This window comes from Lolium perenne, chromosome 1 (genome assembly GCF_019359855.2).
Source record: "Lolium perenne isolate Kyuss_39 chromosome 1, Kyuss_2.0, whole genome shotgun sequence".
NCBI classification, from domain to species: Eukaryota; Viridiplantae; Streptophyta; class Magnoliopsida; order Poales; family Poaceae; genus Lolium; species Lolium perenne.
Window position 1 is genome coordinate 226,154,029 of NC_067244.2, and position 26,070 is coordinate 226,180,098.

Genomic DNA, 26,070 nt, shown 5'->3' on the forward strand with positions numbered 1-26,070 from the left:
TCATCTCGGCAGCTGGAGTGGCGACTGACCCTGCCAAAATTCAGTCAGTTGAATCGTGGCCAGTTCCCCAAAACTTGAAGGAATTGCGGGGATTCCTTGGGCTCACAGGGTATTACAGGAAATTTATCAAACATTATGCCATTATCAGTCAGCCACTGACACATTTGCTGCGGAAGGGTGTTCATTTCCTTTGGACAGGTGATACAGAGGTAGCTTTTCAAACACTAAAGCAGGCACTGATCACTGCACCAGTTTTAGCTCTTCCTGACTTCACTGAACAATTTATCATTGAAACGGATGCCTGTGATGTTGGAATTGGGGCAGTGCTATCACAATCCGGCCACCCCCTAGCTTATGTCAGTCGTGCTCTTGGACCAAGGAACAAGGGTTTGTCTGTGTACGAAAAGGAGTACTTGGCCATACTTCTGGCAGTACAGCAGTGGCGCCCATATCTCCAGGCTGGTGAATTCATCATCAGAACTGACCATAAAAGTTTGTCTCACCTGGCGGATCAACGGCTACATACAGAATGGCAACAAAAAGTTCTCACAAAGTTGGTGGGCCTCCAATACAAAATTCTATACAAGAAGGGAATCCTCAATGGTGCAGCAGATGCTTTGTCAAGGAAACCACCAAATAGTTCACAGCTTATGACGGTTACTACTGTCCAGCCCACTTGGCTGACAGCCGTCCAGGACAGCTATAAGGAAGACACTCATGCTCAGAATCTATTGCAGAAGTTGGCAGTGGCACCGTTAACAGATGAGCACTATACCCTCGACCATGGCATTCTCCGTTATCAAGGCAGAATTTGGGTTGGCCACGATGAGCAGCTGCAGACTCGCATTATCTCGGCATTTCATGACAGTCCGCAAGGAGGACATTCTGGTTTTCCAGTGACCTATCGCCGTTTGATCGCTTTGTTCAAATGGCCCACGATGAAACACATGACTCGTGAATACGTGCGTTCTTGCCGTATTTGTCAACAAGCTAAGCCAGAGCGTATACCGCCGGCCGGACTCCTCCGACCATTGCCAATACCGTCAGCTCCCTGGGAAACTGCTACGATGGATTTCATTGATGGGTTGCCTGTGTCCAGACAGTATAATTGTCTCTTGGTGGTCGTCGATAAGCTTACAAAGTATGCTCATTTTATCCCAGTACGACACCCCTACAATGCTAGCAAAATAGCGGAAGTGTTTGTCGACAACGTGTATCGGCTTCATGGCATGCCGCAGAACCTCGTCTCAGATCGTGACCCAGTCTTCACCAGCCACTTCTGGCAGTCTGTGTTCAAGGAAACTGGGACAAACTTAAAAATGAGCACAGCTGATCACCCAGAAACAGACGGACAAACGGAAAGAGTTAATCAATCTGTGGAATGCTACCTCCGATGTTTCATCAGTGCACACCCACAACATTGGGCTAAATGGATTTCTCTCTGCGAATTCTGGTACAACACGAATTGGCATGCTTCTTTAGGTAAATCTCCCTTCGAGTTGCTGTACGGTCGCCAACCCCGCTATTTTGGAATCACTGCCACCGATTCTATTGCATCTGGAGACACAGAAGAATGGTTACAAGAGCGTGTTGTCATTTTGGACTCGGTGCGCCAGCACTTGTTGCGAATGAAGCAACGTATGAAGTCTCAGGCTGATAAGCATCGTACAGAACGGGAGTTTGCTGTGGGTGAGGAAGTGTTTCTTAAACTGCAACCATACATCCAATCTTCGGTGGCTCGACGAGCAAACCAGAAGCTCGCTTTCAAATTCTTTGGTCCCTACCAGATTCTGGAGCGTATTGGTCAGGTAGCTTACAGGCTGAAGCTACCTGAAACGAGCCGTATTCACCCAGTGTTCCATGTATCTCAGCTGAAACCCTGCATTGGCACGTCGCGCCAGGTACAACCTCAGCTTCCGTCTCCGGATGATCTATTCTGATTTCCTGTTCGTATCATTCAGCAGCGTGCGAGGCAAGTTGGACATCGGACAGTAGCCCAAGTCCTGGTGCAATGGAGTGGATCACCGGCAACACAGGCGACCTGGGAGGATCGTGTCTCGCTCCAGCAGCAATTCCCTGCAGCACCTGCTTGGGGGCAAGCAGGTCCTCAACAGCGGGGGATTGTCAGCGACCAAGCAGGCATAGAAGCCGACAGCAGCCAAGGAAGCACGCCAAGGACAAGTGAAGTACGGCCCAGGCGAGAAGGGCGGCCCACGGCCCGCTACACTGGAGAGGAGTGGGTCCGCTAAGGACTCGGTCCTGCCGCCGTCTCGCCTATAAGAGCTTTGCGTGCGTAAGAGGAAAACTCATGCGTTGTAATAGATATGTTAACCGGCGGTGCCGGAGGATCTGCTCGGGGGTGGATGGGTGGTAATTAACGAGCACATGAATTGATCCTGTGATTTCCTGCGTCCTGTCGTGGATCTGGAGAGATTAGAGTAGGCGTAGCTCACACACCCTCATCTCCACAAAAATCGACAACGTCGTGTTCCCCTACAGCCACCGAGAGGAGATGACGCGAGCTCGCGCGGAACAACGAAATATTGGCGGAATGAATTCGGTCACCGCCCTCCAAATTTCGCACATGGCCGACTCTTCATCACCCACACGGCCGACAAGGCTGGCGGCAGCAACGTTGGCTGTGGCAGCGGCTATTGCCCACGGCTCGTCGTCTTCTTCCTCTGCGTCGATCACTCTAGTTGTTATAAGCTTCTGCAAACCCTAGCCTTATATCTAGAACTTTTGGGTACACAGGGGGATCTGATAGAATTCATTGTAGGCCATTCCTTCGTCACTGGACGTGGTAGGATCTGGCACTACCACGGGACGGTTGTCAAGGTTGCATCTGACTCTACCACGGGGACGGTTGTTGATGTTGCATATGACTCTTCCGCGGGGACGCTTGTGATGTCTGCTTCTTCGCCAGGGTCTCCTGCTTCCCCGACATCGGTGCTGCGTGTGGCTCCTCTGACTGTAAGGCCACACTTTCTTTTCTGGTTGTTTATTGATGTGCTAATGCTTAAGGATGTGATAGTGGTAGTCCATTGATCTGCTAATGCTTAAGGATGGGGTAGTGGTATTTCATTGATCTGTTATGCTTAACGATATGGTAGTGGTAGTTCATTGATCTGCTAATGCATAAGGATGTGGTAGTGGTATTGGTAGTTCATTGATCTGCTAATGCATAAGGATGTGGTAGTGGTATTGGTAGTTCATTGATCTGCTAATGCATAAGGGTGTGGTAGTGGTAGTTCATTGATGTGCTCCCCTAATCTTCGACATGTAGGCGATCGTATCATTGGGCTTCCCTCCAAATGTCAATGCTAATTGTTATCTGTTTGCAAACAAACCTGTCATGGTTTGGCAATCTAAGATCTGAGAGTTTGTGTTGAACTGCTTGGTTGAGTTCGTTCAAAGCAGCGTCTGTTTTAACCTGGGATTCAAAGAGGTACATATGAAGAAGGTAGCTGGTGATGTTCGTGCATTCGTTGGCATACATGTGAGCACTCTTCAGGTCTACAATCACATCATAAAGTGGAGGACCAAGTGGAGTGTCATAAGCAAGATCAAATCCGATCACACTCTCAAGTGGAGCGAAGATGATTGATGCTTCTATCTTGCTGATGAAGAGAGGCTGGATGAGTACATGAAGGTAGTAAGCTTCATTAAGTTCCTTCATTGATCTGTCAGTATGTCATTGTGATCCGCACTAATACTTGTTCCTTATGTATTGTAGCACTATCTGAGGCATCGTGAGTACGTCAACACCACAATCACGATCTATGCTCGGATGAAGACGATCTTCATGCCTCGTTTTGTCTGCAAGGCGCAGCTGTACCAACCTAACTTGTTGGCCAGGGCAATCAACTCCATTGCAGACAACGAAGAAGAGTATGCCGAGTACTGTCAGCTACAGCCATCGGAGAGGGCGACCTGGCTTAGGACATGGCTAGGCAAGTAGTTTCCTTCTTATTGCTTATGCGTCCTTCTTCATGATCTGCTGATTTTCGGAGGTGCTCTCGTATCCCTCCATTAGCTAGGTGATACCTTCGATCTGGATTATGAATTGTAGTATGATAAGATTTTTCCCTAGAAGATCTAGGTTTAATCGAACCTTGGGAAGCACTGCTAAAATGGTGTAAAGGAAACGTCTACAAGACTTTGCTTTTTATTAGATATGGGAGCATGGCCCCGGCCTCTGCATCAATCGATGCACACAACCCTTTATTAATAAAATAAACGTTAAAGTCAAGTGCTTATTACAAAGAACATGTCTGGTAAACAAAGATCACTAAAACAAAACGGATCGAAACATCTGCAGACGAATATAAGACCAAAACTATCCGTCTAGAATCCTGCTAATGTGACGCCATCCAGTAGCCTGGAAATAGCAGTCCTGAGTGACCTCCAGGAGCCGGTTGCATCCAGTAACCATAGTATCCCGCTGGTCCGACGGGAGCAGATATGCCCATAGTTGTAGCCAATGCGCCGCACGAAGAATAACCTGCAAAAAATTTGTGCCCCTTTGTTTATTAAAGATGATATCATTCCGGCTAGTCCAAATCGATCAACAAATTGCCGAAACACCAATTCGAATATCAGCTTTGTCCCTCTTACTCACTCCGTTTAGCCAATTACCAAACATATTAGTGACATTAGAGGGAGGTGGAATATTATATGTAAAGATAGTTAATTTTATTTTGTGTTTACTGGCCCTATCCAGTTTACTTTGATTGGGTTGTATTCAATGGATGGAAATAGGCTAGGGTTAAGGATTCTCCTGCAGCTATGCATACATATAGAAATGAAGTGCAAATGTGTATGTCGTCGTGGTGAACAGACAGATACCATGGGTAGACTTAAGTTGGACTGATGTGCACCGAAGGATTCGGATGAGGGGAGATGAAGGAAGAACACGCACCCACAAACACAAGGATCTACCCAGGTTTATGGCCCTTGTGAGGAGGTAAAACCCATACTCCTTCTTGTATTAGTTGTATATATGATCGAGATGGAAACCCCACAACAATGGTGCTCCTCGAGCTGTTAGCTAGAGGAAGAAGATGAGCTCCTAGAGAGAAATGAGAGAGAATGAGACCTCCGTGCAAGGGAGCCATGCCTCCCTTATATAGTGCAGGAGGCAGGTTACAATGGAAACCCTAGCATGGGATAAAACCACAATATGTGGATCTAAGCATACACCTACCACCTGACAGAGCTTCCATCTTGTCACAAGTACGCTAATGAAGAGACTTGGCCTTCTATCACCACGCCGCTGACCACTGTACCTCTCGTCAGCGGCATGGTCAGCCTTGCCCTTGGAATGTACCGACGTGCCTGGTGTCATGATGATATTTTCCAGTACCGCTCCGTGATTATAGCGACATGACCTGAGCGTGGACTTTGGGGGAAGGCACATGACAGTTGGCCATATGCCGGACCCTTATGCTGGTTCCACCAAAGTATTTTGGATATTCATCCTTCGATCCTCTTTGGATAACATGATGTACTTGGACATTACCGGCTTTAAGTATGCCGGTACCTCCATTCCGGCATGACTATGCTGGTACTCCGGCTTCCCCAAGCCGATTGACCTTTAATCCGGTCAACACCACTTTTAATGATAAACAAGGTTATCTGGCTTATCCGTGTAGGTCGGTAGTTAGGCACTTAACTTGTCCATTTGGCCAAACTCTTGACCTACTGGGGTCATCCCCCGACATTAGTCCCTGAAACTAGTGTGGTCTTGTAGTGCTAGTTGAAGGGCCGCAGCAGGTTCCCTACCAACACTATATCAACGTACCGGGTTAGTTATCCTTGTTTCACTTTATGCCCAAGCCATTAGGAAACACCCTTGCCAAAAGCCAACATATCTGGCATACTTTTATGCCAGTGCCACAATTCTTATGTGAAACACCTATTTCGAACCTCATCCAGCTTACTCCGAGCCACACACGTGAAAGTTACACGAGCATATCTTGGAACTCACATATGTCAGAGACATGCGTCACTGTAGCTGACGCGTCTGCTGCTCGACCGGTCGCATCGCCGCAGGCACTTGAGTAGTAATTCTTTCGTTAACCATGCACATTTAGTACGGGGGTTGAAATCCGTGTGACCCATCATGTGGCTCCACTAATCGAGCCGCTGGGTTGGGGCAAACGCATTTTTTTTGTCCGCACAGACGCAAACGGTTACTTTGCGTCCATTTCTGTCAGGCCGCTAGAGATGCCCTAAGGATCGCAAAAATATGCGTAGAAGGGATGGTGTGGTCTCTTACCGGACAACCTTCGTGCCAGCCCGCCACGCCCCTGGGGGATGAGACGAGCTCCAGGGCCGACGCCCCCTTCATATCCTCAACGTTGGTCACATCCGTACCGTCCTTGCTCCACCCGCCGGACGGTCGGGCTCGCTGGCTGCCATGGTTGCCGTAACGTGTTCCCGCCCGCACAAAACAACCATTTTCTCTGCTCCTAGTGGAAGGGTTGGTCCGCTGGCAGAACCTTGCTTGAAATTTGTGCCTTCTCGCGTTGCGAGACCTCTCCGAGCAGATGAGCATGCGTTGCAACATTGGGTACGTAGCCCGCTGGCCCCCAGTGCGGAGTTGTGTGCGCTCAGTCGCGTTCCTACCGCGAGTATAGGAGTGTAGAATGGACATAGAACGAGAGGAAATATGTAGGGATCGTCCCAGTAGGATTTACAAAAGTCTTTCTACGGGATATTTGATTAGAGGCTAACTAAATGCTGAATGGTAGTCATTTTTTCCATAATTCAGGGTGGGCCATGGCCCACCTAGCCCACCCTTTAAGTCTGCCCATGATCTCCAAGGTGAACATGAGTTTATTCTTGCTAAATTTATAGGTCACCCTTGTGAAGTAGTATATATTTAGGAGTAGAGCAGCAAGCCCGGCGACTATAAATTTCCCAAGCCCAATTTTAGCTCAAGACTTCCTTAGCTTTATCTTTCGGCACTTTTTTCGCCAACTTCTCAAGATCAGCTGAGAACTTTTGAAGCAAGGCAGCAACAAAGTGTTTGTCATTTATGTCCTTCATCTCCTTCAACAAAGCTTCAACGAGCTATCGAGTCTCTTCAATATCTGATACTACCATCATAACTAGTTCTTTCTTCTTAGCCAGATCCACCTCAACATTTTTGGGTTTCAGACCACTTATCGGGTGACATTTTGGCAGTGAAAATTGCACGTACACATCACCAAAAGTGGCGGACGGACCATGAAATGAACTGGACGGTGGGCACACTCCAGAAAAATTGCACTTTCCCATGCGCCATTTAAAATTGACCAAATGGGTAATGCAAATAGTCAATAAAGTGTCATAACATTATAATTGAATAAATATGTTCTAAATTTACAAGATATTTTATACAAAAATTGTATACTTCTACTAAACTTACTGTTATCATATTATAGTCTTACAGTTTTAGATTACTTAGATTCCTTAATTAACCACATAACATTATTTTCGGATATTAGTTCTCTCTTGTACTATTGTAATGTATATAATGCATAGTTTTCTTGTGCTAATTCACATATATGTTGCAATAAAGTTTTCCTTCAGCAATTTTTCACCTACTGTTAAAATTATATGGTGTATTTATATACGTATGTATGTGTGTTCATGTATATATTAATATCCACAAATACTATGATAGAGATCTATAAATCATACAATCAAATAAATATCTTAGTTGTGGTTCTGATTTATTATTAGGTACCTATACTCATAGAAATTTATAACCATTGAAAATTTTGTCTTGCAAAAGTTAGATTCCGTTGTTAGTTGACAACATGTGCTTTCTCTGCACATGGTATTGGAATTCTATATAGGATGTCTTGGAAAATAAACATCAACATGGCTTGAGGATGCACATACAATTCCAAGTGATTTTTTAGCATGTCGACAACAAATTAAGTGACAATTCTTGAAAAGCAAATACGCAAGCAACTTAACCAATTAGAGAATCTCCTCTACAAGAAAATTGGTGTCCAATGTGGGTCAACAATTGCGATATTCTTGGAAATGTCCATGGCGATGATCTCACTCAAGACTTCATTAGAGGTCATTCTTCGGTAATCTCAGTTTTGCCGAATGGAGTTCAACCTTTGTTCCTCATAGGGTAAGAGAGCGTTATAGAACTTTCTCTTGATCCACTTGTCGATGGCGTGTGAGGCACCAATGTCTTGCATGCATGGGTAGGGCGGTGAGACGTCGGTACATGTCCTCAATTGACTCTCCTTCATTCATCACGGAGCCATAGGCGACGGTGTTGACCTCATCAAATTTAGAATCTTCAATGCTTGCATTGCCAACAAAGATAAAGCATCGAGCTTGTCCCAAGCTTCCTATGCGGTCATGCACATGCGGAAAATGTGGGTCATGAAATTGTGGGTCATGAGTGTCCGCCAAGTGTATCATGAACCATAGGGAAAATGTGGGTCATCATTCGCAGCGTTAAAATGTATTCCTACACACATATACGGTAAAATTTTGTTCGCGTGTTTTTACCAAACACATAAAATTGTAGAGATAGAGTATGCTCTTGCACCGGTCACTATGCATCAGACCGCTAGGCTTGAGGCAGGCGCTTTTTCTATCCACGCGGATGCAAATATATATATATTTGCGTCGAGCACTGGAGATAACCTGAGGATCGGAGAAATACGGTACAAGGGATTGTGCGGATTGTGCGGTCTCCTACCGGACAACCTTTGTGTCAGCCCGCTGCGCCCCCTTCACATCCTCGAGGTCGGTCACGGCCCTACCGCCCTTGCTCCGTCCGCCGAAGGTCGTGCTCGCTGGCTGCCGCAGCGTGTTTCCGCCCGCACAAAACATCCATCGCGGTTCCACGCTGGCCAACCTACGCGTCCACTTCAATGGCTCCTGTCCAACAGGCTAGATTCCGGCGAGTCCCATGGTGGAACTGCACTGACACAGCCTAAAGCTTCCCTCTCGCAAAGTGTTGACCGGTTTAAGAGGCGCCAGCAAAATTATCTCCAAAAATGTGAATGTAAGGTTCTCGGGCGCCCATAAATTCTTTTTAAGGGGTTCACCACTTCTTACGGGACCTGGACAATTTTTTCGACTGAAAGTCAGAAATTTGAAGGGTTTGACCACTTTGTTAGAGTTGCCCTTACTGTGCCAACTGCAGTCGTGGAGGGCTATGTGGTTTCAGTGGAGAACTGAAGATATACTTTCACACAATTTCAGCCGGTGACCAGATCGCTGAAAATTATCCAAAAGAAATGCATGGTTTACTGACGCTGATCCAGCTCTACAAGTCGGTGAATGCAACACAGCTATGAGCGGATGGCTGATCCGTTCTATGCTTCTACGCCCTCCAGCGCATGATGGCCTGGGGTAAGAACTACAAACAAGTCGGGGTCAGACTGAAGCCGACGCATCCTTCTCTTCTACGTACTACCTGCGGGGGCTACCTGTGATCATTCTTCCTTCTTGAGGAAGCTGTCTGGCAAGGCGAATTCCTCCGCCTGGCTGAAATTATCCTTCTCCTCGTCATCTGGCTTCTGCATTCAGATACACAAACCGTACGTGAGAATCTCGTCCAGTCCACACCCTCAACTCTCATTGAGCCAAAGTGTAGATGCAGGACAAGCACAAAGCAAATGATGAGTAAAATGTGTCCAATAACCAGCATTTCCAGGTTGAAGAAGCGGTCCAGCAGCTGCAGAACTTCGTCGGCAGAGAACTGTCTATCCAGGCTGAAAGAATTCGTAGGCTGTCAGCCCTGATGCCACAAATTTCATGGTAACCCACATTGAAGAATATGCATACGGTCTCACCTTTTTCTCAAGTGCTCCATGAGGCCATACAGAACAAAGTGACGATGAATGCCTGCAAGCACACACAAGAGTTTAGAATGCGTACTCAACAAAAACAAAACAAAACAAAAATCTTAACCAACGTTTTCATAGCTGCACTGTGCAGCAGAGTCTGCAAAACTGTTTCTGCCACATTTTCCTTGGCCAAGGCAGGAGGCGCGGTCAGTTTCGCTTTAGATTTTCGTTCCTTAAGTTCTTTTCATACATATTCACCTCGTGTAAGCTTTAGCATTGACATGTCACCCTAAGCAGAACACACTCGCATCCGTTATTATTTCTGGGTGCTATTTATTGCCCCCAGTTACACTCTATGGGAACATCACTTCCTGAACTTTAGACCCTGCTATGTATGGATTATTATCTAAGCCAACTAGAGCCAGCTGCAAATCCATTTTGCCAAAATTCCCAGAGACAGTCAGTTCTGCAATAGAATTCCCCCCTGAAGTTATTTTTGCTATATTCACCTTGTATAAGCATTAGCATTCACATGTCACAAGAAACAGCACACAGTCTCACCCTTTCTTATTTCTGGGTGCTCTTTGGCCCCAGTTACACTCTAGGACATTTCTTCCAGAGCTTTAGATCGAAATATGTATGAGTCAAATTTTCGTGAAAGAATCTGACTGCGCTGCCACAAAATGCAAACTCAATACTTCATACTTCAAAGAACTCAAGCAGAACATAGTAACACACACATTAAAAAATTTATTACCTAAGCCAACTAGAGCTAGCCGTGTACTATTTCAAAGCACTCAAGCATGACATAGTAACATTTGAAAACTGATTATCTAAAGCCAGCTAATGCAGCTGTGAACTATTTCACAGCACTCAAGCATAACACAGTAACATTTAAAAAACTGATTATCTAAGCCAAGTAGAACTAGCTGCATACTACTTTAAAGCACTCAAGCATGACATAGTAACACAAAAAAACTGATTATCTAAAGCCAGCTAGGGAAGCTGTGAACTATTTCAAAGCACTCAAGCATAACACAGTAACATTTTAAAAACTGATTATCTAAGCCAACTAGAACTAGCTGCGTACTACTTCAAAGCACTCGAGCATGACATAGTAACACAAAAAAAACTGATTAGTAAACCAACTAGAGCTAGCTACATACAGCTTTCAACAGATACTCAGATGCCCTTCCAGAAAAAGCAGCTTGTGCATACAGCCGTAACCCACTACCAGTGGCGGAGCCAGTACACTGAGGTAGCCTGGGCAAAGTCTTAAAGACTCCTGGACCATGACTGTTTGCCCATCAAAACTGTGACTAATTTCTCATTACATGCTTAATATCCAACGAGGGATACTTGACATAGCCCGGGCAGCTGCCCAGGCTAGCCGGACCGAAGCTCCGCCACTGCCCATTACATATGGAGGGATGGCTGTCTTCAATAATCATCCATGCTTGTTGGCCCCATGAAAAAGTGCAATAGAAACCCAAATTAAAGACTAGCCACTCCTTAAAGCCCCATCAAATTCAGCAAAGAGCAATCAGGCCCCAAAAAACAAGGAAAAGAGGTGTCAGAATCTTCTTAGTTTCTTCAGTCCTATGCCCCTATACAATATTGCAAAGTTGTAACATGCTATTCCTGAATAATCTGTACGCGTTTCAATATGTGAAACAAGATCTTGTAAACTTAGGGTGAATAAAACTTAGCCCTTGGCGGTATGTACTTAGAGATAGGATCTGTACATCTATGCAGTTCGGTTTTGCTGTTAAAATACAGGATATGGTTGGCTCGTAGGTCTAACCAAACAAGGCTTTACGACATATTCAAAATCTACCCCGGTGTTGCTCTACACAAAATCTACCCAGTTACAAGCAGGTTTGGATCATCTTTTTACGAAAAAAACAGGAAATGAGCATTTAGTGGTTTTCCCCCTTATTTACATCGAAAAACAAGCGGGCGGTTCTGCAGGGGCACAGAGCTCACCTGAAATTGTGCACAGCTCATTTAGTCTGCACCGTCATGAATTCACACGGAGGCCTGCCTTTGACACATACTAATATAAAGAAGGGACCCCAGTCAACCCATTCTAGTCGAAACCTTGACCATAAAATTCATAACATAGGATACACGTAAATTCAGTCGATAATGGTGCAGCTTGTCAAAGTAATTTTTTTTGGAGATCTTGAAAAGCAGTAGGGAGGTTGTTTCATCAACTGTAAGCAAAGATATGGCACTGCACTACTATTTACCCTTGGCATGGTTATTGACAGAACTAACAATTAGGGTTGCAAAACAAAACTTATCATGTACGTAGTACAATATAAAAACAACCAAGTTGCGGTCACTAAAACAGACCATTCGTTCCTGAGATTTCAGAACTGAACGGCGGGCGTGTGTATGCCTTCTGGTGCAGCTATTCTATTCCCTCTAAACATCATTTCAGCACAGCAAGGAAACCTGACCCATGGTTATTCATAACAGCAAACAAATCAAAGCACCCCACCTTTCAGTTTGGATGGAGGGTAGAACTCGAGAGCCTGGAGCAGCCTCAGCTCCAACTCCACCTGCGATTGCTCCTGCGATACCAGAAAAGTACATGAGCCCCCTCTTCGGAGGTGGAAAACGAGGAGCGAGGGGTAAGGTAGGGGGGGGGCGGGGGGGGAGGCAAGGTACCTTGGGAAGAGAAGAAGCTGATGATGGGGGCGCCTGCGCCGGCGACTGCGCGGAGAGCCCCTCCTGCTCCTCGTCGGCGGCGGCCTCCATCCCCGAACCTTTCGGCTGCGCCACCACAGACTTGGAAGCCCGGCCCGGTGGAGGGAGACGCAAAGAGGAACGCGTGTTCTCAGTACAGACGATCCGTTGTCTGTTGGGCTAGATAGGATTGGATAGTGGACTTTCATGGCCCATGGCTGATTTGCACGACACAGCCCATCTGCATCGTTGTAGCCTTGTAGGCAAGTGGCTCCTATAACCCGACCAAGTCGGCACATACCAGGCGCCGCAAAAAAAAAAGTTTAAGAAAAATTGACCGGGAAAATAAAAAACAAGTAAAATCCGAAGAAAAACAGGAAAAACCAGAGAAAACAGGAAGAAACCGCAACATAAAAAATTAAACCGAAAACATCTCACTACCTCTAATGGACCTGGCCCAGCGCGTGTCCGCTTCACGCAGCCCCGAATTGCGCTGCTATACGCCTACCTGGTCGGCATGTACCACACTTCGCGCACCCCCGGGCGTGGTACAGCCCGGCTCGGACGATGTTTCATTTTTTTCTATTTCTTTCTTCTATTTCTTCTCTTTTCTATTTCTTCTTTTTGTAAGATTTAAACTTTTTAATGAAAATATTTTTTAAATGTGCATATTTTCAAAAATATATTTAAATTCAGCTTATTTTAAAAAAGGTTCAAATTCGGAATAAATTAAAAAAATAAAAAATGTTCATACTTAATTAGCATTAAAATTAAAAAATGTTCAATTTTGGAAAAGGTTCAAATTTTAAAAATGCTCACTTTTAAAAAATTGTTCAAAATTATAAAATTTCTAGTTTTGAAATTTGTTCAAATTTTAAATATATTCACATAAAAATGTTATAGTTTCCAAAAATCAACGAAAAAGAAAAGCAAAAAAGGAAGCATGCCTGATGTTGTTGGGCCCGCAGCACAACTAGACCCCTTGGGCAATGCCCGGTGTGCGTCGACGCATTTGCCGCAAAACCCCACGCGCGCAGTACAGGCCGGTTCAATTTGGTGTTAGCATTTTTTCTATTATTTTTTTTCTTTTGAGATTCAAAAAATATTTCTTTAAAAAAATCAAATTTGAAGTATTTATAGTTTAAAGTATGTTCAATTTTTTTAAAAAATCAAGCAAAAATATGTACATATGAATTATAAATTGTCAAACTTTAAAAAATGTTCAAATTATAAAATATTTAGGTTTTTTAAAAAAATATTGTTTCTCATGAAATCCAGATGGAAGAGTTCCAAGTCACGAGTCCAAGGTCGCCATGGCGGCGGCGAGGAGGCTCGGCTAGGAAGAGTTCGAGCTGAGCAGCGGACGGCCGCTTGGCGTTGCGGACGCGCGACGGTGTTCCCCGGTGGCAACCTGTGTGGGGGTCGGAGGAGTGGATGTGGGCCCAATCTTGGCTTCTGCGGGTCCAATCTAGGCTTTGCGGGTCCTGATCTGGCCATTAGTTGGAGCTGCTCCTGCTGTGTGATGTCTACCACGAGTTGGCGACAACGTGGGCGGGCGGCTCTACCTCGTGCCGGTGGAAAGGGAGGCTGTCATTTCCTTGCTGAATCAGAGGTGGAAGATGGACCAGGCCCTTAGCCGTCTGGTGTGTTGGAGATCATGGATCTGCGACAAACGGTGGGGGTGACGGTGGTGCGACACTTATTGGACAGCGCAGTTCGACCCTCGGAGGTGCGGATGCACGATGACACGGATGAAAATCCTGCTCGACCTTGGTCAGGCCGGCGGCGATGGCACCCGCGGGTGTTGTTTTTCCTTGTTGGAGGCGTCGCCGAGGGGTATCGACATCTTCGACGCTCTCTCGTGGTGTTGGTGTTGTCTCCGGCCGAAATCCTTGATTCGAAGTTGGATCGGCGGGATGGCGGCGTTCTCGGCGTCGTTTCTCTGTTGGGAGTATCACGTTTGGAGACATGGCTTGGATGTACTAGGTTGCTCTCCTCCGGTGCTCACCGCTGCCCAAGGTTGCTCTCCAGGGGCGCTATGAACGCCATCGCCGACGATTCCAAGGCCAGACTTCCTAGGTATTGTCTGAGTTCCTCTGTCTATCTGCTTTAGATGGTGTGTCGACAAGGAGTATACTTTCTGAATGGTTTGTTCTTTGGAGGCGTCCGAGACGCGGCTTTGTAGTCTAGCTTAGAAAATGCTCTTTTAGGTTGTGTTGTTGTTGTGTCGGTGGCAGGGGCGAATCTAGCATGTAAGCATTGGGTTCAACTGAACCCAATGAATTTGTACTAATCTAGTGCTAAATCACTACTTAGCACCATCATTGTTTGAATTGGCCCAACACTTTGGTATGCATGAATCCATTGCCAACTTTTTCTAGATTCGCCACTGGTCGGTGGTGACTGTTTCCGGAATAATCAGCATGGAGTTGTGGTACGCTCGATGCTTGTAGTGAGTGGTAGTTTCTTATACTTAAACCTTTGCCTTCTATAGAAATATGGTACGTTTTCAGCATACTCTGATTTTTTTTTTTTTTGAGTTTCATGTTCGTGGAACGAAGACATTGTTGCTATCTACCATCCCATTGCCTACATGTGCACACCTCAAGAAAAACGCTGGAGAAATTGCAAACCATGTGGGCATCGTCAGCACACGGGGGGAAAAAAGGTGACAAAGAATCCACTCCGCCGCAAGACCGACGTGAAGCCACGCTGGAGAAGTGCGAAATCTAGCGAGACGTAGTAGAAAGGTGAAAAGAAAATTAGAAACAATAGAAAAGAGGAACAAGTACCATCCGACCGTTAATCCTCCACGCACTCCTCCGGCACTGCCGACTGGCCGTCACCACTCGCCTGCACGGTAGCAGTTTCACTCAGCGGAAAGCGCCAGACGCAATAATAAAGCGAGGAGAGCCAAGCCCGAGAACCCCAGAGCACAGTGCCGCCGCATCGCCACGCCATGCCGCGCCAAAGCGGGACAGCGCGGCCCAGAGCGAGCCTGCACACCTTTGCACGAGACGCACAGGACGACGAGCCATCACCGCCTGCGTAAATAAAGCCGTTGGCCTGGCCTGGCTCGCCGCCCCGTGGAACGGACGCCGATGAGTCCAGATGGTTCAGGGAAAATGTTGGAGGGAACGAACGGCTAGATGTGGGTTTGTGCGGTCGGTGGCCCGGCGCTCCGTGTTAAAAGGGGCGCACCGGGGAACCTGACCACACTCCACACCACTCTACCACGCCACGCCGACTAGCTAGCTTCTTCCTCCTCCCCCAATCTTGGTCACTAGCGCCAGCTTGCTTGCTACTGCTCCGGCGAGCTAGAGCTCCTCCGCTTGCTGAAGCTGCTGCCATGGCGGCGCCTCTGCTCCTCATGCTCCTGCTCGCCATGTTCACCGGCTCAGGTGAGACGCCGAATCCCCCAACCATTGCTTAGATCGACTTCTTCCCTGTTTCTTTTCCCTCTTCTACTCCCCACCCAAGCGCTTCTTGCAATCTACATTCGTGAACGGGCTTAACAAACTTTCCTTGTAGTCTTTCGGCTCTAGATCAGAAATCTATGCGTTCTTGCTATTTCTAGCTCGTTTTCCCCCACTGCAAGCACACGTTCCAAGAACCAAGATTTGAGCTAACTTTTCTCCCCATCTATGGGGTGCGTGCAGATGCGCTCTTCTGCGTGTGCAAGAACGATGCGTCCCCGGCGGCGATGCAGAAGGCCATCGACTACGCCTGCGGCAAGGGCGCCGACTGCACCCAGATCATGCCCACCGGGCCCTGCAACAACCCGTCCACCATCGTCGCGCACTGCTCCTACGCGTGCAACTCCTACTACCAGAAGAACGCCGGCATGGGCGCCACCTGCGACTTCATGGGCGTCGCCACCCTCACCGGCGCAGACCCCAGCGCCGGCGCCTGCAAGTACCCGGCAAGCGCAAGGTAAAGCAAACTGAACCGTGGCCTCTGCCCACATGCATCTCTTTCCTTCCTTATTTCTCCATGGTGGTGGCCTAGAACATGGTAAAATCAGCTTGTTTAAAAGATTGGGGCTGTTTTATATATATTCCAGATTTGGGTACTTGAATCTTGGGAATAATAGAGAATCCTAAGCAAGATGCAGTATACCCTAGTAGTAGTTCTGACTGTCACTGACTGCTGTCGTGGGTCATTCGGCATACTCTGCAGTAACCTCGATTAATTACTCTGCAGTAACCTAGATTCTTGGCATGGGCATGCACGGCCGTAGTCCCAAATCATATTTTTTGTTCACCAACGCACTGCTCATTAAAGTTTATATGCTCATTCCAAAGTAGTGTCACCGAAATGCACGAACTAGTGTGGTATCTCATGCTTCAGTCCACGCAGCAGAGTTATTCTAAAACAAAAATCATTTGATTGGTAAAAGCTTTCAAAAGTATATTCGTCGAATATATGCTATGCTCACTTATGATAGACGAATATTGCAGCACAAATGTTTCGTTACAGCATCTGCATCTTTACAAAGTACTAGTAGTACTGGTAGTCCACTCAAGAGTAAGTGTTATGGGTGTTCTAGCGTAGTACAGCTTGAGTTCTTGCTTTGCCAGCCCATGTGAAATAAAAGTTGTCTGAATCGGATCTATCTAGTCCGAGCTTAAAGGAACAATCTTTACCAGTTGAACGCAGCTGGCCGTGCCACCCGTTCAAAGTGCAATGAACTTGAGCAAGCGCATCTGCATTATACAACACATGCTCGAGACACTTTCCCCAATCTAAGCATGCACTTTTGAAGATTAAGAATGTTTCAGTTGTCTCGCTTTTGCAATGTCTGAACGTGTATGCTTTTGCGCTTTGTGTTCCTTTTCTGCAGCGGCGTCGGCACCGGGACAGGCGTTGGGACCGGCACCGGAGCTGGAACCGGGATGGGCACCGGCGCAACCCCCGGCGCGGGCATGGGAACTGGTGCAGGCACCGGCGTGGGTACCGGCACTGGCGCAGGAGGCATGGGTGGCACCGGCGGAACCGTCCTCGCTCCGCCGGGCTCGACTACCACCGGGATGCCGGGGAGCCCATTCGGCGGCGCGTACGGCCCGTCGGGCAACAGCATGAGCCCCGACTACAGCCACGCCGTCGGCCGCCACGTCGCCACCGCCGGCGCCCTCATGGCGCCGCTGCTCCTGCACTTCATCTGATCGAGTCGCGGGTGGCACGCCTGCAGAAAGGGAGGGCCTCGGCGGGGACGAAGCCGGATTTGGTGGGCACGCCCGCCGGAACGCTGTGGCCGTTTGTCCCCGTCTGCCTTTCCGGCCTTTTGATCGTTCGATCGGGTAGTAGTGCTCTACTAGTAGCAGTGTATTAAACTGATGACATCTACCTTCTTCCTGGTGGTGGTGGCCATGTGGTTGTACCGTGGTAGGAGATGATGAGATCTAGGGATTCTTTCTTCCTCTCGTAGCGGTGGTGTTCGTTCGAGACCTATAATTATGTGTTGTTCCATTGTCGTCCTCTGCTCTGTTGCTGTGCTACCATGCCGTCCACGCCATGCCATCATTGTGCTGAGCTCTTGGTTGAATCTACCGTGCTCCCGTGGCTGGTCACGATTGGAACCATCGGACTGGCTCATGCTTGACACTGGTGCTCGCTGGAGTTTTCTCGGTGCGCGGCGCTGCGCGAGCACATGGGGTCTTGGACGGATGTTTGGCCGAGGAGTGGGAGAGATATCGCGGCGATCGAGTCTCGTGCGGTGGTGCCCAGAGCTGAGCGCAGAGTCCACTGTGATCTGGACTCTTGTCTGGAGTTGGAGCGCGGAAGACGCCGACATCGGCACAGGAAAGGCTCACGAGACCACGATACGGTGTCTCACCTCCTCGGGAGCCGCGCGACGGGACCAGCGACGCCGCGGCCAGGTGGGCGAACGCGACTGGGCGCGCAGGGCCGGTGGTCTTTCGCGCTGGTGAGTGGTGACCGGTGCCGTGGGGCTTTGGGCCTCGCTCGGCAGGCTGTCGCCTGTGGTAAGCCGCTGGGGGACGTCGTACGCAGTTTGGGCTGGCATGAGCCCCATGCCTTGGTGAGCCCTGTAACTGTAAGGCCTCGTTTGGAAGTTTTTTTCTTTCTTAGTGTTTGCTCTGTTGGTGAAAACATCATCATTCTCCACATCACATGAGCACACGGTTTCAGCAAAGAGTTGATTCAAGAAAGATAAATCAATAACAATCTATTCTCTATAGCACCCGAGCACGCTGCAAGAACATCTTATGCAATGCACCCGAGCACGCTGCAAGAACATCTTATGCAATGATACTTTTCATCGCTCACGCAATGATGATTTTAATCACTCTCGCATTGTATCATCGGTTTAGTACAAAAGGGGGCTTCGATCAGGAACAAGAACATCTCATGTATCATTACGGGACAATAACTTCTCATCATTTCACTGTTTTTTTTTTTTTGCTCATATGCTTCAATTTCCCTTTCTATTATCACTTTGTTTCAGCCTAGAATTCTATACCAAGTTCCTGCTGCACCCGATAGTCGTGCACAAAAAGCAACATATTAACAACGAGGAAGTCCAGTAGAAGTGATCTAACTCATGTACAAAAGATACATCTCTACTAGTTACGGGTAGAATGCATCGGAACATTGAATAGAAAATTACAAAATGAAAGATGTAAGCAGTTACATAGTTTTCAAGTATATACACCACATATTTAAACAAATCATTTTTAACAAGAGATATTGATTAGTGCTACTAGCTACCCCGTGACATTGGAATTTTATCGGAAAGAATGCCGACGTTGAGTTCAGTCTCGACTTATCTCAGACCACAACAATAGCCTATTGCTCCAAGCATCCTAGTAACCGAGGATAAGGTTGCAGCTTGCATATGTTGATGATTTAGTAACATGATCTCAATGTACCAGAATTGCATGATGTGTTGCTAGACACAAATTTTTCAGAGCAACATATACAACACACACAACACACACGCCCAGTTATATAGAAATTTGGGTGTAGGTTGTTTTAAATTATTTATAATTAACAAATCCTACATATTTATATTGAACATTTTTATCTTTTTTATTACCTTGTTTTCTGCACATACCTTTTTTTAGAAAGAATAAATATACAACTTGTTCCAAAAATTAATCACATGACACTTTGTATTTAGGCCTTCCCTTTTCATTAAAGAGTCTACATTTGAAAATACACTTGCACTAGTTAAAGTGAGACATTACAATCTGCGTTATCAATTTGTTCCCCTTAAATTTCGATTGTGGAAGTACCATATATAAAAGATAATCATTTGTGTAATTTGTGCGCTCTGATACATAATATATTCATACGTTTCCATTTTAGTATCCTTGATTGTTTTAGAACTCTAGGACATACGTGCCAAAATAAAGATGTATGCATCATATGCTGTCGATCTTTCGATTAAAATATCTTTTACTAAATTTAAGAAAATCCTAGAGTGTGTGTGCTATATGGTTTGTCCGTGGAGTGCCTGCATACCTCCTTTTTTTTTTTTAATTGCGGGAAGGCAATTATTTTCTGTAAGGAATGTGGCAGGGAGACCCACAGAGAGTGTTGTCTTAAAAAAAAGGAACTCAAATTTCCGTCCACGAAGACTAGAACTAGCTTGGCTGAGTTATATATCCACTCCCTAACGAACTAGATAAGTCTCTGCCAACACGTTAATCCTCTTTGTATAAGCACAAACATGATATCATCTGGAACACAAGAAAAATACGGAATACACAGGCAATCTATTGTAGTGGTGGATTCTATATACGAGTTTCTTTCTTGATCTGATCAGAATTTGCGTAAATTATATATATGCAATGTAATCAGAAACAAAAGTGAGTGGTCTTCTTTCCTAAATGTTAATGCGACTTCAAGAAAACATCCATGTTGCAAGAACGGTGTGGTGAGAACCCTTCTACGTTACTTGGAAAATGGGACTTGCATATATATATTTTAAATAAATGGCAGTACCTGAGTTGACGACCATATATAGATGAGTACATACTACGGAGTTTACGACCATATATAGATGAGTTTACGACCATATATAAATGTTGCAAGAACGTTCTCATCGCATGCCCACGTGTACAATCGGGCCGATGCCTACCCATCAAATAACCATAACCATGTCCAAATTGAATTTCCGTATATTTGAGGGACAGTGCATCAAGTGTAACACACATAAAGTCGGTGCAAGCTGTCAGTAGTAAATACATTTTTGACTCTTGCAAGACGGGACGCGATCACAGGGCTGGTGGTAGCCTGAGAATCTAAAAAGAAAAAATGATTGACCGTACAGGGGAAGAAACCAAGCAGCGCTGGTTATTGATAGCGGTAATTGTGCGCACAACACCGAGAATGCAAGTATGGACACTCGAACTCGGGCGGACTGAGAGCTATCAGCAGCTCACTGCCACCAGGCTATGCCTTGGTTCACTAACCTGTGAATCTACGAGACCATGATACGGTGTCCGATCTCTTCGGGAGCCGCGCACAAGCTCGCGACGGGACCAGCGGCGCGGACGGGATTGGGCGCGTAGGGCCGGTGGCCTTTGTCTACAAAGTTCGCATCTTTCGGTGGCCCACTTCCTTTTTTCGCAGTAAAAAAAATGATGGCCTCGGCCTCTTGGGCGCTTATGTTTTTTTTTTGAGGTTAAGCACGCCACTTTATTGAATAATAACATTATTCAAGATACAAAGACCATCAGGAGGCTGGATGAGCCACACCTGACGTCCCACACTACTAGAAACAGCAAAACGTGCCAGACGATGAGCTTCATCATTAGAAGCTCTGTTTTCATGTCGGAAGGAAGCCTCGGCGAGTAACCTCGCGTCCTCCTTCACCTCATCGAGAACCATACTGTATCCACCCTTAAAACCTTCAGTTTTCAGCGCATTAATCACAGTCAGGCAGTCGGAAGCCACAGTTATACGGGGGAGCCGCAGGTCCTTTGCCAGCGCCAGCGCCTCCCTGCAAGCGATCGCCTCCATAGCCGTGGGATCAGCAATTCCTGGGACGGTGAGCGAGGAGGCCCCCAGGAACACACCCTGCTCACTCCTGCAAACGACGCCGACTGCCCCGCCCCGATCCTGCTTGGACATGGCCGCATCGACATTCAGCTTCGCGCAACCTACACTTGGAGGGATCCACCTTGGGGCCTTAGGCTGGGCAGCTCCTCCCAGTATCTTCTTACTAACCTTGGTCGAGATAGCAAGGTCTTGGTCGCTTATGTGCCGTAGGGGTTTAGGGCATGCAGTGCAGTCGCCCCTGTTGGCTGTGAGTTGGGTCTCCCGGTTGAGGCTTGCTACGTCGGAAGGTAGCGTGGATGTCGGGCTGCCTCTGATGAGCCCATGGATACACAAGGCAGACTAGCTCTACCACCACTTCGAGGGGAGCTCCTCGACACCGACCTGGTCAGCGCTGGGAGGATGCCGCACACCCTCGCGCGTCCCAGGTAGCTAGCTGGGCCGCGACCCAACATCAGGTAATGCGTTTTTTTACATTTCTTTTTTTTTCTATTGTTTGTTTTCAATCTGAACATTTGTCAAAATTAAAAAAATCGAATTAAAAAGAAATAACTTTTTAAAATCTGAACATTTCCAGATTTGAACATTTTTAAATTTGAACAAAAATGTATTTTACTCTATGAACAATTTCCGAATTTGAACATTTCTGAATTTGAACAAAATTTATATTTGAACAATTTTCGAATCTGAACGATTTTCATATTAGAACAATTTTCGAATTTGAACAAATTTCAAATTTGAACGGTTTTCAAATTTGAACGATTTTCGAATTTAAACGGTTTTTGAATTTGAACGGTTTTCGATTTTGAACATTTTTGAATTTAAACATTTTTCAATTTGAACAATTTTTTAAAATTGAAATTTTCGAATCTAAAAAATATAAACAAAACCGAAAATAGAAAAAAGAAAAAGAAAACAGAAAACAAAAAAAAGAAACCAGAAAAGAAAAAAGAAAAACGAAAAATGAACTGCTACAGGCTAAACAGACACTAATGGGCCTGGCCCATACCCGACCAGGGGGTGTGCGGTGGCCAGTAGCCACCGACCTGGTCGGTGTATAGGTTTTGCCCACTTCGAGCGCCTTTGAGCCGGGAAATCCAATACACCATCCAGGTCAGTGCTTACCAAGCACCGCACCACCCTGGTCGGGTATAGGGCTCGGCCCATTTACGTTTTCCTATGTCTTTTCGTTTCATATTTATTCATTTTTTTCTTTTCTGTTTGTTTTCCTTTTCTGTTTTATTTTATTTTTTCAAATACAAATATTGTAAAATTTAAAATTATTCAAATTTAAAAAAAATTAAATTTGAAAATTGTTTAAATATATAAAATGTTCAATTTTTAAAATTTTAAATTGTTCTATCTTAAAAAATGTTCAATCTAAAAAAATCAACTTTAAAAAATGTTAATTATGAAAAATTGTTCAATCTTCTAAAATATTCAATCTATTAAACCAATCAAATTTTGAAAAATGTTCATTTTTTATAAATGTTCAAATCTCAAAAGATGTTCAAATTTTGGATTTTTAAATAAAATTTCCAGATTTTTTAATTGTTTTTCCTTTTCAAAAAATGTTTAGATTTTTAAAAATGAAACAATAAAATATAAGCAACAGAAATGAAAACACGAAAAAATAGAAAAAAGAAACTGGGCTGGCACAACATGCCGACCTGGAGTGTGTGGTGGGGTCGTACACACCGACCAGGTCGACATATAGGACCTCCCATTTGAGCCGAGCTTGGCAAAGTATTTTCCGACGGAAGCAGTGGCCCATTTAGGATAATTTTGAGTGGTTAGCAGAATCTAGGATCTTGACGCTGCTTTCTCACATTTTTCAAGGACACTAGACATAAAGGCCAATTGAATATTACGTCCCTATAGCCGCCGTCTCTTGAGAAAAGCCCTAGCCGCCCCGACTCAGCCTCCTCCATAGATTGGTTCCTCTCCTCCGGCCGGCTTCGCCGGCGTCGAGAGGAGTGGGGAACCCGATCTATGAGTGGAATTTTCAATAAAAGTAGTCTTTTCAGTAGTCTATGTTAGGTTTTTGGTCGCCGTTTTCTTGTTGATTTCCCCGCAATGGAGATGGCATCATCTGCAATAAGTGATCTTCGGCCTTTCGTTCGACGACGAGATCTCCTTCCCGACGTCAATGGTGGTGCTGAAAGATTACAATTATCTAGGTATGGGTGTTCAGATCTTACTTCGCCAGTTCGATCTTGGATCTTTTCTCATGGTTGCGCGAGGAGGATTATCCTCACAGTTCTTGTCCCGGTTGCTACGTCCTCGACAATGGTGATTCGTATTCTCGGCTCTCCATCAACGTCGACAAGGCAGATCGGTTTTTATTCCCTGACATACGTACTGGTGTTGGTACTCTTGCCGATGTTGATTGACTACTTTAATGGTTGCGCGCGTGCACACAGCCTTGGCATTGCGGCTCAAATTAAAATTATGGGAGAAGCTTCGTTTGTATTTACAGGTCTATGGTTTGTTATCTATCTTTGGCTGCCTTCAGAAAAGTACAAGATTATATCTTGGAAGAAGAAAGAGTTTGAAGACCTCGAAGATTTGCTAGTATCTTTTAGACTTTATTTTGTAATCGCTGGAGACAGCTCGTGTATCTCTACCATGTACTATTTGTTATTATGAATATATGTGGTATTGATTGTCAAAAAAAAAAGACATAAAGGCCAATTGGTTCACCGTAACATGGATAGAAATAGAAATGTTGAATAATATCTTACAAATTGTTTTTAGAAGTAAAATAATTGAATTCATCCAGAGGTTCTGTGGCGGAAGAAAAAAACACACTGCTAGTAGGGACCTCCACCACACTTCTTTCCTCCCCCATCAGAAATTGAGCTACGAGCGCAAACTGGGCGATGGTGACAATATGGATAGGTGGTGATGCTGCTAGGCGCAGCCCGGTGATGCAGCGGCAGATATGTGTTGCTACTGCTGGTTGTTGGTGATGCTACGAATGGCGACACGTGATGCTACAGTCGAAGACACAAAATGCCTAAAACCCGATCCTGCAACACTGCAAGGGGTCAACAACAATGCTACCACGGGCAAACGACAATAACATAGTGATGTAGCTAAATTTTGGTACATGATTGATGGGCTCCTATATTATTATTTATACTCAATTATTATTTCATATTTATATTGAACATTTTTGCTTTTAAATTGACCTCTTTCCTAAACATACCATGTATATTTCACAGATAATAAATATGCATATTTATAGTTCCAGGTAAAATTAACCATATAATATGGTATTTTATATGTAGACATCCCATTCTTTGACATATAATTTTTAAGTCTACCATTCTGAAGACGCTTGTAGTAATTAAAGGGAAATACTTATGCAATTGGGATTATGTTGTTTTTCTTAATATTATTAATTGAGTCAATGCCCTTACATAAAACCTAATCACATGTGTACTTCCATAGATTTTATTTATGCCCTTAATTTTGTATGGTATTTATATGTGTAAGTTCCATTTTAGCATCCTTGCATATTTTGGAACTCCACAACATATGTGTCTAAATATGGATTTACGCATCATATGGATGTCCATCTTTTGACTAAAGAAATAGAGAATTCTAGAGTTTGAGCTCTATGGTTTGTCCATGTATATCGTCTGCATTCCACCTAGCCAGCCAAGCCAACTACACAATGCACCCAATCTACAAACGTGTCTGGCCTTAGGGCATCTCCAGCGACGCGATGCAAACGGACGCTCAGCGACCGTTTTCGTCCGCCGTGATCGGAAATGCGTCTAGCACCACTTCCAGCGGGGCGACGCAAAGTGATCGGGCCGTCCGCGGAGACGCAAACCTGGCCCAAATATGCGTCTCGGATGCGTCTCTGCGGATGTCCGAAAACGCCCGCTCACATCTGGCGGACGTTTCGTCGGGCCCGCCTGGCAGCGACCTTGCGTCGATGTGTCTTTTCAAACGCGCCAGCGACTGCGCCGCTGCGTCGCTTCGGCACTCTGCGCCAGGTTAATGGCGATGATGCCTCGGCTGTCGAGCGGCCGCCCACCTCCGCCAACCACGTTAATTGCGACGCCACGCGTCCCGCGGCCACCGCATGCCGCCGGCCTATATAAAGGGGCGCGCGTTCTTCTTCCTCACCCACTCCTTCAAAGAAACCCTAGCCGCCACAAAGATCGACCGTAGCGCCGCCTAGGTGTTCCTGCGACGCAGCCAAGCCCGCGAGGAAGTCCATGGCCGGTCCTGGTGGCCGGCGAGGCGGTCGAGGCCGCGGCCCTGGGCGTCCCCGTGGCCGGGGCAGGGGCCGCCGTGGTGGAGCAGCTACGGCCCCATGCTCGCCGTCGCCTGCGCCCTCCTCGTCCTCGTAGGAGGAGCGCTGCTTCGAGTTCCTCCTCCGCATCGACGACGACCCACTCGCCATCAAGCGGCTACCGGACAAGTTCGCCGAGTTCGTCGACGGCATCGAGCCGGCGCAGTTGCAGCTACGGGAGGCCAGCTGCAACTTCTGCCGCTGGACCGTGGAGGTCCTGTTCGA

At 46.1% G+C, this 26,070-nt stretch overlaps 2 protein-coding genes across 3 annotated transcripts; one reads left to right on the top strand and one right to left on the bottom strand.

Moving 5' to 3' along the window:
• Nucleotides 1-9,212: 9,212 nt before the first annotated feature.
• LOC127327210 (uncharacterized) lies at nucleotides 9,213-12,653 on the bottom strand. Of its 2 annotated transcripts, none has more exons than XM_051353980.2 (5): nucleotides 12,492-12,653; nucleotides 12,322-12,382; nucleotides 9,822-9,873; nucleotides 9,671-9,740; nucleotides 9,213-9,545 (listed from the first exon to the last, which is right to left on the bottom strand). In XM_051353980.2, exons 1-5 carry the CDS (start codon nucleotides 12,579-12,581, stop codon nucleotides 9,462-9,464), a joined length of 357 nt encoding a protein of 118 aa, XP_051209940.1. In that variant the 5' UTR covers nucleotides 12,582-12,653; the 3' UTR covers nucleotides 9,213-9,461. The 2 variants fall into 2 exon arrangements, with proteins under 2 accessions (XP_051209940.1, XP_051209939.1); XM_051353979.2 differs by having other exon boundaries at nucleotides 12,322-12,394; nucleotides 12,492-12,649.
• Nucleotides 12,654-15,687: 3,034 nt separating this feature from the next.
• On the top strand, nucleotides 15,688-17,978 carry LOC127327208 (PLASMODESMATA CALLOSE-BINDING PROTEIN 2). Its single transcript, XM_051353978.2, has 3 exons — nucleotides 15,688-15,910; nucleotides 16,169-16,442; nucleotides 17,353-17,978. The coding sequence occupies exons 1-3, from the start codon at nucleotides 15,859-15,861 to the stop codon at nucleotides 17,672-17,674; spliced, it is 648 nt and encodes a 215-aa protein (XP_051209938.1). The 5' UTR covers nucleotides 15,688-15,858; the 3' UTR covers nucleotides 17,675-17,978.
• Nucleotides 17,979-26,070: the final 8,092 nt, after the last annotated feature.